Source organism: Cricetulus griseus (genome assembly GCF_003668045.3).
Source record: "Cricetulus griseus strain 17A/GY chromosome 1 unlocalized genomic scaffold, alternate assembly CriGri-PICRH-1.0 chr1_0, whole genome shotgun sequence".
NCBI lineage: Eukaryota > Metazoa > Chordata > Mammalia > Rodentia > Cricetidae > Cricetulus > Cricetulus griseus.
Window position 1 is genome coordinate 264144253 of NW_023276806.1, and position 13966 is coordinate 264158218.

At 39.7% G+C, this 13966-nt stretch overlaps 1 protein-coding gene across 5 annotated transcripts in view; it reads right to left on the reverse strand.

The window, feature by feature from the left end:
• Nucleotides 1-13966, reverse strand: part of Pcdh15 (protocadherin related 15) — a 678164-nt gene that overhangs the window by 361143 nt on the left and 303055 nt on the right. For all 5 annotated transcript variants that reach the window (XM_027394186.2, XM_027394188.2, XM_027394187.2 and 2 more), the window contains one exon: nucleotides 4812-4931. In XM_027394186.2, the coding sequence (XP_027249987.1) occupies nucleotides 4812-4931 (120 nt within the window). The remainder of the gene's footprint in view (nucleotides 1-4811; nucleotides 4932-13966) is intronic.

Sequence of the window (13966 nt, forward strand, 5' to 3'; positions counted from 1 at the left end):
AGATCAGATATATCAGGAACATACCTGAATATAATAAAAACAGTATATAATAAACCAACAGCCAACATCAAACTAAATGGAGAGAAACTCAAAGGCATTCCTCTAAAATCAGGAACAAGACAAGGCCATCCACTCTTTCCATATCTCTTCAATATTGTCCTTGAATAGCTACAGCAATAAGACACAAAAAGGAGATCAAGGGGATACAAATTGGAAAGGAAGAAGTCAAGCTTTCACTGTTTGCAGATGATATAATAGTCTACACAAGTGACCCAAAAAACTCTACCAAGTAGCTCCTTCAGTTGAAAAACTCTTTCAGCAAAGTGGCAGTATACAAGATTAACTAAAAAAAAATCAGTAGCCCTACTATATGGACAATAAATGTGCTGAGAAAGAAACCAGAGAAACATCACCCTTTTACAATTGCCACAAACAACATAAAATACCTTGCATCAATGCTAACCAAAAAAGTGAAATACCTGTAATATAAGAATTTTGAGTCTTTAAAGAAAGAAATTAAAGAAGATACCAGAAAATGGAAGGATCTCCCATGTTCTTTGATAGGTAGGATCAACATAATAAAAATGGCAATCTTGCCAAAAGCAATCTACAGATTCAATGCAATCCCCATCAAAATCTCAGACCTTGAAAGAACAATTCTCAACTTTATTTGGAGAAACAAAAGACCCAGGATAGCCAAAACAACCCTGTTCAATAAAGAACTTCCAGAGGCATCCTTGATTTCAAGTTCTATTATAGACCTGAAAACAGCGTGGTATTGGCATAAAAATAGACAAGTAGACCAATGGAATCAAGTTGAAAACCCCGTTATCAACCCACACACCTACGGACACCTGATTTTTTGACAAAGAAGCTAAAGCTATTCAATGAAATAAAGAAAGCATCTTCAACAAATGGTGCTGGCATAACTGGATGCTGGCATGTAGAAGACTGCAGATAGATTCATGTCTATCGCCATGCCATGCACAAACTTAAGTCCAAATGGATCAAAGACCTCAACATAAATCCAGCCACAGTGAAGTTATTAGAAGACAAAGTAGGAAATACCCTTGAGAGAACTGGTACATGAGACTGCTTCCTGAACATTACACTACTAGCACAGACACTGAGACCCACAATTAATAAATGGGATAAATGGGACTTCCTGAAACTGGGAAGCTTCTGTAAGGCAAAGACACAGTCAAGAAGACAAAATGACAACCCACAGATTGGGAAAAGATCTTGACCAACCCCACATCTGACAGCGGGCAGATCTCCAAAATTTACAAAGAACTCAAGAAGCTAGTCTCCAAAACACCAAATAATCCAATAAAAAGTGGGGAATAGAACTAAATAGACAGTTCACAATAGAGGAATCTAAAATGGCTGAAAAACACATAAGAAAGTGATCAACATCCTTAGCCATCTGGGAAAGTCAAATCAAAACAACTCTGAAATACCATCCCATTCCTGTCAGAATGGCTAAAATCAATAACACCAATGACAGTTTATCTTGGAGAGGATTTGGAGAAAGGGGAACACTCCTCCACTGCTGGTGGGAGTGCCAACTGGTAAAGCTACTTTGGAAATCAGTATAGCAATTCCTCAGAAAATGGGAATCAGTGTACCAAAGATCCAGCAATTCCACTCTTAGGCATATACCCAAAAGAAGCATATTTACACAACAAAGACATCTGTTCAACCATGTTCATAACAGCACTATTTGTAATAGCCAGAACCTGGAAGCAACCTAGATGCCCCTCAACTGAAGATTGGATAGAGAAAATGTGGTATGTTTACATAATAGAGTACTACTCAGTGGGGAAAAACAAAACAATGGAATCTTGATATCCGCAGGCAAATGGATGGAACTAGAAGAAACCATTCTTAGCGAGGTCACAAAAAGACAAACATGGTATGTACTGACTCATATGTGGACTTTAGACATCAGTAAAGGATTACCAGTCTACAATCCACACTGCCAGAAAAGCTAGGAAACAAGGAGAACCCCAAGAGAGACATACATGGTCCCCTGGAGAAGGAAACAGGACAAGATCTCCTGAGTAAATTGGGAGCATGTGAGGAGGGGAGAGGGAACTAGGAGAATGAGAAGGAGAGAAAAGTCGGGGTGAGGAGGACATGAGGGAGCAGGGAGTTTGAGGTGGAGAAAGAACAGAGGAGAGCAAGATAAGAGACACTAAAATAGAGGGAGACATAGGTTTAAAGAGAAATCAGGCACTAGGGAAATGTCTGGGAAGCTACAAAGATGACACCAACTAACAATCTAAGCAACAGAGGAGAGGCTACCTTAAATGCCCTCTCCTGATAATGAGATTGATGACTAACTTATATGCCATCCTAGAGCCTTCATCCAGCAGCTGTTGGAAGTAGAAACAGACACCCACAGCTAAACCTTGAACTGACCTGAAATCCAGTTGCAGAGAAGGAGGACTGATGAGCAAATGGGTCCATACCAGGCTGGTGAAACCCACAGAAACAGCTGATCTGAACAAGAGAGGGCTCTTGGTTCCCAGACTGATAGCTGGGAAACCAGCATGGGACTGATCCAGACCCCCTGAATGTGGGTATCAGTGAGGAGACCTTGGAAATCTATGGGGCCCCTTGTAGTGGATCAGTACTTATCCCTATCACAGGAATGGACTTTGGGAGCCCATCCCACATGGAGGGATACTCCCTGAGCCTAGATACAAGGGGGTGGGCCTAGGCCCCATCCCAAAGAATATGACAGACTCTGAAGACCCCCTATGGAAGGCCTCATCTTCCTTGGGGAGCAGAAAGGGTATGGGATAGGTAGGGTGTTAATTGGGGGGCAGGGGAGCTGGGGAGGGAGAGGGATCTGGGATTGACATGTAAAATAATCTTCTTTCTAATTAAAATAAAAATTTAAACATGAAAAAGAAATACATGATGCTACTCAGACTTACCTTAGAATTGGTGACTATAGACAGTCTAGTGACTGATCAACATTTACATGTGTTTATTCTTGAACTTAATGATCTACCATAACACTACAGTTTGAATGCTGGAGACAGAATAGCATGATGGTACCCTCATATAAATCTTCTTCCCAAAGCATCATCATCTTTTGTCTTGGATATAAGGAGGTGAACAGACATCTCAGATTCTGATATCTTTTCTGAGTTTATTCCTAACAGGAGATACAGTACAGGACAGATTTGAAGATTCAAAGTCTCTAGTTGCAATAACCGTTGTGACACAGCAGCCCACAGCGTGTCAGTGCAGTTCCGCAGTGGAATCTGACAGACTGAAGGGATGCCGGACTGCTGTAGGTTGTTCAGATTTTAAAAAAGATGCAGTCACTGCTGCTATTGCACTATGTTTGAGGAAAACCAGGGTGGTCCAAATGCAAACACAAGGGAAAGTGATCATTTACTAAAAACATGACTCCTGTGTGGCCCCATACACATACACATGTCCATTAACCGACACAGATATATCAGAAGCACTAATTAAAGTGATGTTTCACTGTAGGGGTTGCTACAGCCACGCCTGCTTAGGGGCTGGCTACAGGTGGCTAAAGCATCCCCTACATTTCATGGTTAAAAGACTTGTATTTGTCCATTACACTGTGCTGACCCACAGGATTGAGAAACTGACATAAGTTGGGAATTGATGGAGGCCAGGCATACCACACATGCTCACTCAGTGTCTCAGAGGAAGGAGTGATATCGCCCAATACCAGAAGATTACTGTCATATGGAAACTCACAAGCTTCTCAAGAAGGGAAAAATAAAAAGGAAACACATTTTAGTGTGAAATTCAGGAGTTTTGAAGAACTCTGGCTGAGTTTTTCTTTCCTCTCTTCCATTTTTTTTCTTTTTATTGAAAATAGATTCTTCTCTCATACAATCCATACTGACTACAGTTTCCCCTCCCTCCACTGCTCCCAGCTACCCCCTAAGTCCCCACTCCCCATATCCACTCTCTTTGTTTCCCTTCAGAAAGAGCATGCCTCCAAGAGACAACAACCCAACACAATAAAACAACATACAATAAGATAAGGCAAAAGCCCTCGTATGGAGGCTAAACCAGGCACTCCAATCAGAGGAAAAGAATCCCAAGAACAGGCAAAATAGTCAGAGACACACCTACTCCCACTGCTAGGAGTCCCCCCAAACACCAAACCAACAACCATAACATATGTACCGTGGACCTGACATAGACTCACACAGGCCCTGTGCTTACTGCTTTAGTCTCTGTGCGCCCATGTGAGCCTGCTTAGTTGCTTCTGTGTGTCATGTTCTCCTGGACTTTTCAGTTGAAGAATTCTGACATTATATAAGAAGTCACCAGAAACAAATCATTTCATGGCTAAAACAATTAGAAAACCAACACAGATATTCTCTGGTCTACAACAAAGAAACTGCTCCTACCCACAAACCACAAAGGCCATTGCTGTGTGTCTTGTTTTGTATAGGGTCCAGTGGCATGGATGGGGCATTAGAGGCATTCTGTACCAGAAACACACTTCCTATGTTTACACTACCTATGATGGCAGCAGTAAGAATATCTGCAGCTTCTAGGCTGGTGCCTAGTCTTGTCTGTGTTATTCTATGTTGTCACTGGTGATTCATTTAGAATGTTCTGGAGTTCACTGCGATGGAAATTCAGTTTAAAAAATGGTGCATTATATCTATCTCCAAAATAAAATTTTATAAAATATTCATCAATGTTAAGAACAATGCAACTCAAGGATAATCTAATAATTATATTAGCTAAAGCAACTATCTACTAGATGCCTCACAGCAGACACAAACACAAGCACCTACCGGATCTTCTGGGTTGTACTGAATGACATACTCTATCTGTCCATTTGGGCCATCATCGATGTCTGTAGCTCCGTTGTCTCCTGAAAATCCTGTGAAAATCGTGGTGCCAACTGGAGTGAGCTGAAAAGAAAAACAAAATAAAAACTGTCTGCTCTCCTTTCATCATCCGTGCAAACCTCCCAGCTTAAAAACCATCTCTGTATCACACAGAAGAAGAGAGAAGTCAAACCACAGACTCGTGGTAGTAGAGTAAGTAGAATAAGTAGGCAAATCTGTGCAGTCCACACACAAGAGTCCTTAAGTGTGTGAAGTTTGCGACATCAAGACTGTGATTGGATAAAGAAAGAGAAAGTTGAAAAGTCCACTTGGACCATTTTGCTTCCATTAGCATCTCAGCTCCTGTGGAGAAAAATGCATCTGTTTTCTTTTGCAGAAACGTTAATGCATTAAGATATTTCACAAGCTACAACTTACATTGAGGTTGGGCTTTTTATTTTAAAAGAAGAAACAATTTCAGAGAGTCACAAGATGCAGCAGGTTGGTGAGACATGCAAATTGTAGGTTAACAAATAGCCACTCTGATAATAAAATCTACTCCTCTAGCATAAACCTTCCTTTATATTTCTCTGGCTATCTTAAGAACAATACACTTAGTGACAAAGCCCCAAATCATCAAATTTCAACTATGGGAAAGAAAATGTATTCATTTGTTTTTGTAATTGTAAAGTTATCCCAGAGATTAGTGTTATTTATTTATGATTTTTATGATTTTAGTTCAGGATTTGGTGTCATATGTATCTTTCACAGCAGATTATATTTGGTCATATTTAGCTTTATTTTAGAAATTCAGCAGAAATACCACTCTACAAGAAACTTAAATAAGCTTGTTTTTGAAAGGAAAAGAGGGAGAAACAATGGCTTAGTCTATCAACAGAGAAAGGGGCTATGATTGCTATACAGAGTCATAGAAGATGTATCTGAGCAACATTTTAAGCTAATATTAGAAAGGGATTTAAGTCCTTGAAAACGAGATTGCAAGCTGCCGTGTAACAGAAGATCTTGCCATTTTATTCTCTACATGCTACTGTCTCTGTTTATACTTAAGTCAGAATTCATTTGATCTCCAGCTTCCCGAATGTTTGTAGTTTTGGTTTCTCAGTGTAGAGGAGGGGCAGGTTTAGGCACAGCCAGGTAATCCCAGAGCTCAGCATTGTATAGCTGAGGGAGCTTGGCTCTGTTCCCTGTTTGTGTGTTTATAGTAAACATCTTAATGCAGATGGTTCTTGCTCAGTTTTATAGTTATAGCACACTAACATGCACACGTATGAATTCATACACACAGTAGAGCATGGTTCTTTATGATCTGCTGGCGACAGACCTGTCCCACTCATGTTTGAAGCTGCTAGAAGAGGAATATCTGTGAATAAGGTTTGGAGGCTCTCACTGAACATATGCCAATCAATATCTGCTCTAAACACAAACAAATAGAACAAAGTGGCAAGATGTGCTATTTTTAAAAAATTAATAGACTTTAGGGCTAAGGAAATGGCTCAATGGTTAAGGGCTTGCCACTCAAGCAAGAGGACAGGGTCTTGGGTACTCAGAGTCCAGGTAAATACCCTGAAGGTGTTGCAGTGACCTCTTTATTCCAGTCTCAGAAGACAGAGGAGGGGATTCCAACAAGCTGACAAAAGAAATATTCTAGGTGGTTTCTGGGTTTGATTGGAAGAGTTGCCTCAAAGTCTAGGTAGTCTCTGGATTTGATTGAGAGAGTCTGCCTCAATAAGGCAGAGAACAATCTAAGAATATTGTGGATTCCAGCTTTAGACCTCCATAGGCACATACACACATACACACACACACACACACACACACACACACACACACACCCCATATCCATGCACATGAAAAGAAGAAAAAGACAAAAATAAATGTAAAATTAGTAGACTAAACATTTAATATTTTTTTGTAATATTGCTTGTATCTTTGCACCTACATGCCCGTGTACATGTGGCCTGTAGGTAGGAACATGCAAGCATATTCCCATGACATATTCCTGTACTAGAACTATTTTTGTATGTCTGCAAGCTTGCCTCTGTACATGTGCCATCTGGGGGTGAACGAGTAAGCATATCTTCATGTGAACTTCTCTTACTGAGGCACAATGGATGCTACTTTGTAAACTCCTGAGTATGTTGTGGGAGTGGGACCCCCCAAGACTGCCTGCTCTTGCCGGGCATAGTAGCTTGTGCCTTTAATCCCAGCAATCGGGAGGCAGAGGCAGGCTGATCTTTGTGAGTTTGAGGACAGCCTGGTCTACAGAGCGAGTTCTAGGACAGCCAGGGCTGTTATACAGAGAAACATAACAGCAACAAATACTACCTGCTCTTTTGTAGTCTACACTGTGTGGCATTCATAGTTTTGGGGCACATCAACTACACAAATAAGTATGTTCTAGATCTTTTTATATTTCAATATGTACGTTTTAATTTGGGTTTTGAAGAGCCCTACATAGTAAGACCAACCTGGGCAAATACCTGAGGGTGCCATTTCCTTATTTAGTTTGTTTCTTCCCCATGAATCATTTACACAGCTATCTTAAGGTTCATAAACAATACAGATTAATTGAAAGTCAAAAGCTATAGAAAATCACTACCCAAGCCTGATGGTGGTGGCACACATCTTTAATCCCAGCCCTGGGGAGACAGAGGCAGGGGCATCTCTGTGAGTTCAAGACTAGCATGGTCTATAAAGTGAATACCAGGAAAGGCTCCCAAGATGCAAACAAACAACAACAAAAAAAAAAAAAGAAAGAAAAAGAAAAAAAGAAAAGAAAAGAACTAACCAGAAAGTAAAACAGTTTATGAAGTTTCAATAGTGAAAAGGTTTCTTGAATAAATGAACGATCAATGCCTCAGGTGACAGGCAAGTTTAGACTAATTGAAATGTAAGTAATTGGTACATGTGTGTAAAACTCAGGCAGGAGTGCATCAGTAGGTGCAATTTTGTTAATACATATGTTATTTATTTAATTAAAAAGATCACTGTTTCCATATGCTATGGCTGGCAGAAGACTTTGTTTTGATTTGTAAAGTTATTTTTTCTTAATAGTTAAGCAATTGCCTTATTTAATGAACAGTAAGAGGCATTAGATTGTAAATATAATATTAGTTACTCTGTTTATTGTGCAGGTATCATATGACACACAGCTCCTTTTGCCAACTTAATTGATTTTGATCAAGAGTCTCAAAGAGAATATTTGCCTTCACTAATCTCACTTGATTTCCCCCAGAGAATCATCGTGTTTATTGCTTGATTTACATTTTTGGACAGTTGGTATTTCATTATACCTGGGTCTTAAGTTGCTTAAAATTACCATGAATGCTGAATTAATGAACAATAACTCTGGAGACCCAAGCAATATAGGACAAGTCTGTAAGTCTCTGCTCACACACGTTTATCTAGTTAGCTAATATAAAGTCTTTTTTTACCCACCTAGGTATAAAGAAATTTAATATGTAACTTTGATTCACTAATGTAGTGACAACACAAACCCTGTTTGAATGCAATTGATGTTACATCCCCATTTTCTCTGTGAGCCTCATTCTATCTTCTTTGGCTTGGGGGACAGTGGGAAGCACAGGACAACAACCAACACTTAAAACAACAAAATCACCAACAAATCATCACAAAATGTGGGGGGCAGGGGAACGGAACACTCAGTGAACTGTACAGACAATGGCATGTAGCACGGGAGCAAGTATAAGATTTCAGAGGCTGGGGCTGCAGAACCCTGTGCAAGCCTAAGTCTTTTCCTGAGGTTAGCTTCTTCCCTTCCCTGCCCTGCCCCTCCCCCACACAGCACACCGCCACCTGCAGCTGGGAACCAACCCTTATTTACCTGTGAAGAGACCATGACCAAAAAGCAAGTTGGGAAGAAAAGGGGTTATTTGGCTCACATTCCCACGCTGCTGTTCATCACTGAAGGATGTCAGGACAGGAACTCAAACAGGGCAGGATCCCTGAAGCAGAAGCTAACATTGAGGCCATGGAGGGGTGCTGCTTACTGGCTTGCTTCTGAAGGATTGCTCAGTCTGCTTTTTCACAGAACTCAGAACCAGTAACCCAGGGAAGGCACCACCCTTCCTTTCACTGATCACTAATTGAGAAAACGCCTTATAGCCTTACAGCTGGATCTTATGGAGGCATTTCCTCAGCTGAGGCTCCTTCCTCTCTGATGACTCTAGCTTGGGTCAAATTGACACACAAAACTAGCCAGTAAATCTTACCTGGGAACTCTCTTCTTCTCTCACCCCTTTCTCTCCATCCCATTATGATCGGCAAACTCAGAAGCCTAGTCCCAAACAAGGACCCATGAACCTTCTTTGCTCCAGGGTGAGCTTTGTTGCCTAAGTTGATCTCTCCCTTCTGCATTTCCCCCCATCCTCCTCCGTGTTTTCCCTGACTCTGACCATCTCCACACAGACCCAGGTGCAAATGAATGACTGTTGAACATTTTCTCAAGAGCCATCTTTGACCGGTGAGACTCTCCTTTCATCACCCATCTTTCCCTTTGCCAATGCCATCTCTGTAACCACAGACCTAGCTCCAGCCTCCGGGTCACTCAGCTCACGAACTTGCCTAGTCTCAGGAAAGCCAGGGGATCATATCAAAACACAACCAAAGAAAAAAGTGCAAGTGCCCAGGCCAAGTTGCAAAACTAACATGGCCAAGAGTACACCCTATTCCCTAAAAGGCACAGTAACCGAATTAAAGACGAGGATTAACAGACACTCAATAATACTAGGTGATTTCAACACCCCAGTAGATATTTCTCCAATAGAGAGGTCATCTGGACAAAACATAAAAAGAAACCTCAGAATTAAATGACATCTTACATTGAGTGGACCCAACAAATATGTACAGAATGCTCTACCCAACACCAATGAATATACGTTCTACTCAGCAACAGTAGAATTCATAATTCAGTAGAGAATGGCAGACCCTAAGATAGGATAGTCATAAAACATCATAATAGTCATACAAAATTTAGAACATTTCTTTTTAACTAGCAACAGGAAATATTAAAATGTCAATAAAACATGTCTATTTTAACCAGCTTGACTAATATGGGGGGTGTGTGACTGGCAATGGAACAAGGACCTATCCTTGCTGCATGAACTGGCTTTTAAGAGTCCATTTCAGACTGTGGAGTACCTTGTGCAGCCTTGATACATTGGGGAGGGGCTCCATCCGGCTTCAACTTGGTATGCCAGACTTTGTTGACTCTCCAAGGAAGGCCTCACCCCCTCTGAGGAGTGGATTGGGGGCAGGACAGCGGGGGGGGGGGTGTGAGGAGAGGGAATTGGGGTTGGTATGTAAAATTTTAATTAAAAAAAAAAGAAAAGAAACAGATAAAATACCAATTTTCCCCAGAAGGTGGAGCACGGTGCATGCTGTTGTTCTTCAGTGGAAACAAATTTTCCTAACCACTTTGAAAATATTTCCTTAGAAAATTCATGCATATCCTATTGCTTGCAGTTTCCTCTTTAAATGATTTAGTATTTGCCAAACAGGAATATAACCATATGTACCCTCATGCCACATATGAGAGTATACATAGATAAGTGTTGAAAGAAAAAAAATGAATGTCAAGGAATGGAGATACATCTCTACGATAGAACAGTTGTTAGGAATACAAATGCCCTTCATCAACCCTCAGTACTTCAAAAAGTCAGCTAAGTGTGAGGTGAACAACTTTCAGACCACTGCTCACTGTGTTGCTTCAGGATCAGTGCAGATGGACGGACCAGCAACATAATGGTGAAGCCAGGACATAAAAGGAATGTGCAATGTGAAACCCAGTTTACATTGGCAAAACCAATAAGGGTGAAGATGTTAGACTACCATTTACAAGAGAGTTCCTTCCCTATAGAGGGGATGGCTTGACAGATCTGGACCTGTTCCCCTGACTTTACTTTGGAAAGATCCCTGAAGTAAATGATATAAGCCATTCATTTGTGACATCTTGGTAATATTTCAAAAGTGTTCTTATATATAAAGCCTTCATCATTTAGTAGCAATATAAATATCAAAATGATTACATGTGAAATGATAATGATGTTTAGGATTTGCTTCACAATAACATCACTGAATGAGGAATACAATGAAACAAGTGCTGTTGATTGCTGAGGACGGATAACTGGTATTGATCATTGTACAGAAGAAATTAATAAGGATTTGAACAGATAACAAAAAATCATAATGAAGTTATTCTTGTTCAATATGTCTTTCCTCTCTGTTTAGATCAATTCAACTTTTTCTTCTTGGTTTCCTAACATCAAGATGAAAAGATTAAATGTCAAATGTATGTAAAGTATTCATCAGAATGTGTGTCTTAGTGGACTCTGGGATTTTATACTCCTGGTGTAGTGCTGATATTAGAATCTTCTTTCCTGGTGTCTCTCAAAAATATGTCCTCTAGTCTGTCGATTTCATTTTTGCAAGCAAACTGTGGTGTGAAAACAGCGATTTTTTAAAGAACTTTTCAGAACTGCTGGCTTGCTGCAGCAGATTACAGCAGAGACTGCAAAAAGCAATTTTGATACAAATATCCTATTTACCCACAAAGGTACAACATGCTGGAAGTGTCCACTTGCTATAAAACAAATGCAAAAAGCAAAAAGGAAAAATCAATAACACCAACTTAATAAAAATGCCACTTCAAAACTCCAAAATACAGAAATGGTTCTAAGGAATAGGAGCCCAGTGCAACATAAGAAGTAAATTGATGTCACAGTGGGGATTATATGTAAGAACATTCTATTAAAACTGTCTGGCTTTGGATTATTGAAACTAGTAAAGAAACATTAAACTGAGCAAGACAGCCCTGCCCAGTAGTTAAATACCAGGCGTTACTGCTATGTATACTGTACTAACTAAGCAATTTTTTTTTGTTTTTTTTGAGACAGGGTTTCTCTGTGTAGCTTTGGAGCCTATCCTGGCACTTGCTCTGGAGACCGGGCTGGCCTCGAACTCACAGAGATCCGCCTGCCTCTGCCTCCCGAGTGCTGGGATTAAAGGCATGCGCCACCAACGCCCGGCTTAACTAAGCAATTTTATTTGCTATATTTTCTTCACAATACAATTTTAAAGACTATATAGGATCAGCAATGTCCTGAAATAAATATCTATTATATACACACACACACACACACACACACACACACACACACACACACACACATTAACAGGTAACAATTGTATTGTGTTTTGAATGTGGAAAGTGCACCATGTGTTGATATGGTGGTATTGGATAGTGGTGTTACATTTGGTATTGTTGTGGAATATTTACAAGGAGGATCCTCTTGGGAGAAGGTAGGTCACTTGGGTCTGCCTTTGAGGCTTCTCCCTTCTTCCTGAGTGATGCAATGTGACTAGACAGCCTGTGCTTCTGAAACCATCTTTACCCACTGGCTTACATGTGTTTTCCAAAACTAGAAAAATCTGAAGCGTCATGTAGCTTAATGACAAAACATGTTACCAAACGTAGAGGGCACTCTGTATTCACTAAGAGATGAGCATCAACATGGCAATGTCATCTCGCAAAGCATGAGTGTATGTCAGTCAATCAGACTGACACACAGTTGTTTCCCAGTTAGCAATATAATCTGTGCGATTCATGGCATTAGACAGACATTGCGTGCAGTCTCAAGGAAATCCCAGCAGAAGGCCATGAGCAGCACATTGTTGACTTTTACTCTTGAAAGTTAGGGATGTTCCCTGTCCAATCAACAAATCCTCCATCTTCTGACTAATCTTCCGCATTTGAATGGCATGGATATCTATATTACATTATCTTGAACCACGGGGTGGCCAGACTAAACATAATTCTGCATATTTATACAAGAGGTTTCTGAGTGAGAGTATCAGTAGAACTGTAGAGTGATAACATGTCTCAAATGTCCTGCCCACTGTGATCGGCCTCTTTCAAGCAGCAGCAGCCATGAGTAAGAGGAAGGCGTAAGAACTTCTTTACTCTGTCACTGAGCTGGGCAGGGTCTCTTTCTGCTTCAGATCTGGACTGGAATTAGTGTGTTTCCTGTGTGTAAAACATACAAGCAGACTATGCTTTCTTTTTCAGGAAATCCACACTGACACGGGGTGAGCTTCATGGGCTTCATATATGCAGCTTACTCTTCCCTAATATAAATAGCTGCATATTTCTATGGAACATTTGACAAATGATTGTAAATGACAGAAATTACCAGCTTCTATATATTCAGCTACAGAATATATGTAGATAAGCATTTATTGCTACATATTTACTGTATCATAAGAATGTATGTCACCTTTTATCTATTAGAGGGATGGTTGTCTGACCAATCTTTCTCAAGGTCATCACATGAAAACTTTCCATGGTCTAAGTATGAAAAAAGAAACAAAGGCACTAAAATAATGAAGTTCATACATGGGGATATTGAGGATTCTGGTTTTAAAGAAAAACTAAGGATGTGTAAATAGTTAGATTTGGGTTAATAATAATGGGTACATATTTTAGTTGTTAAGAATGAACCATAAATATTTAAGAAGCTACTAATACAAGAACTCGTATGATGGCTTTTCAACTCCTTAAAATAGCATTTATGTATAAATTGTTCTTATAAAGCACGACAATAAAGCATTTCCATTATATTTTTTGTCAGAACAAAATCTAAGATATTACAATATTGTTACAAAATTAACTTCCCAAGTAATAGAGCTTTATGTTAATTTATTTTATAATTATCATACATAGCAAATCATAACTATTTATCACTAAACCAAACAAACTATCTTTGAAAGTGAGAGAAGAAAAGTAAAAGAAAAAGAGGAATGTTCCAAAACCTTTTCTTTCTGTGTGTGGCTTAACTTGACTGAAATTCAGTAGCTGGTTCCTACAGGTAGATAGAACCATTAAAATGTTTTAACTATTATACAGTCTACTAAATGTAACTGAGGAGGCAATGGAAACATAAATTTACTTAAGACACTCTGAGGATATTTTTGCAATTATTTTTGTGGTTCAGTTTTGTGGTTTTTTAATGTTAGCTTGGTATAAGACAATAATCTCACACCCTGCTGTTGGACACACTTAGTGGTCCAAGACAGTTCTT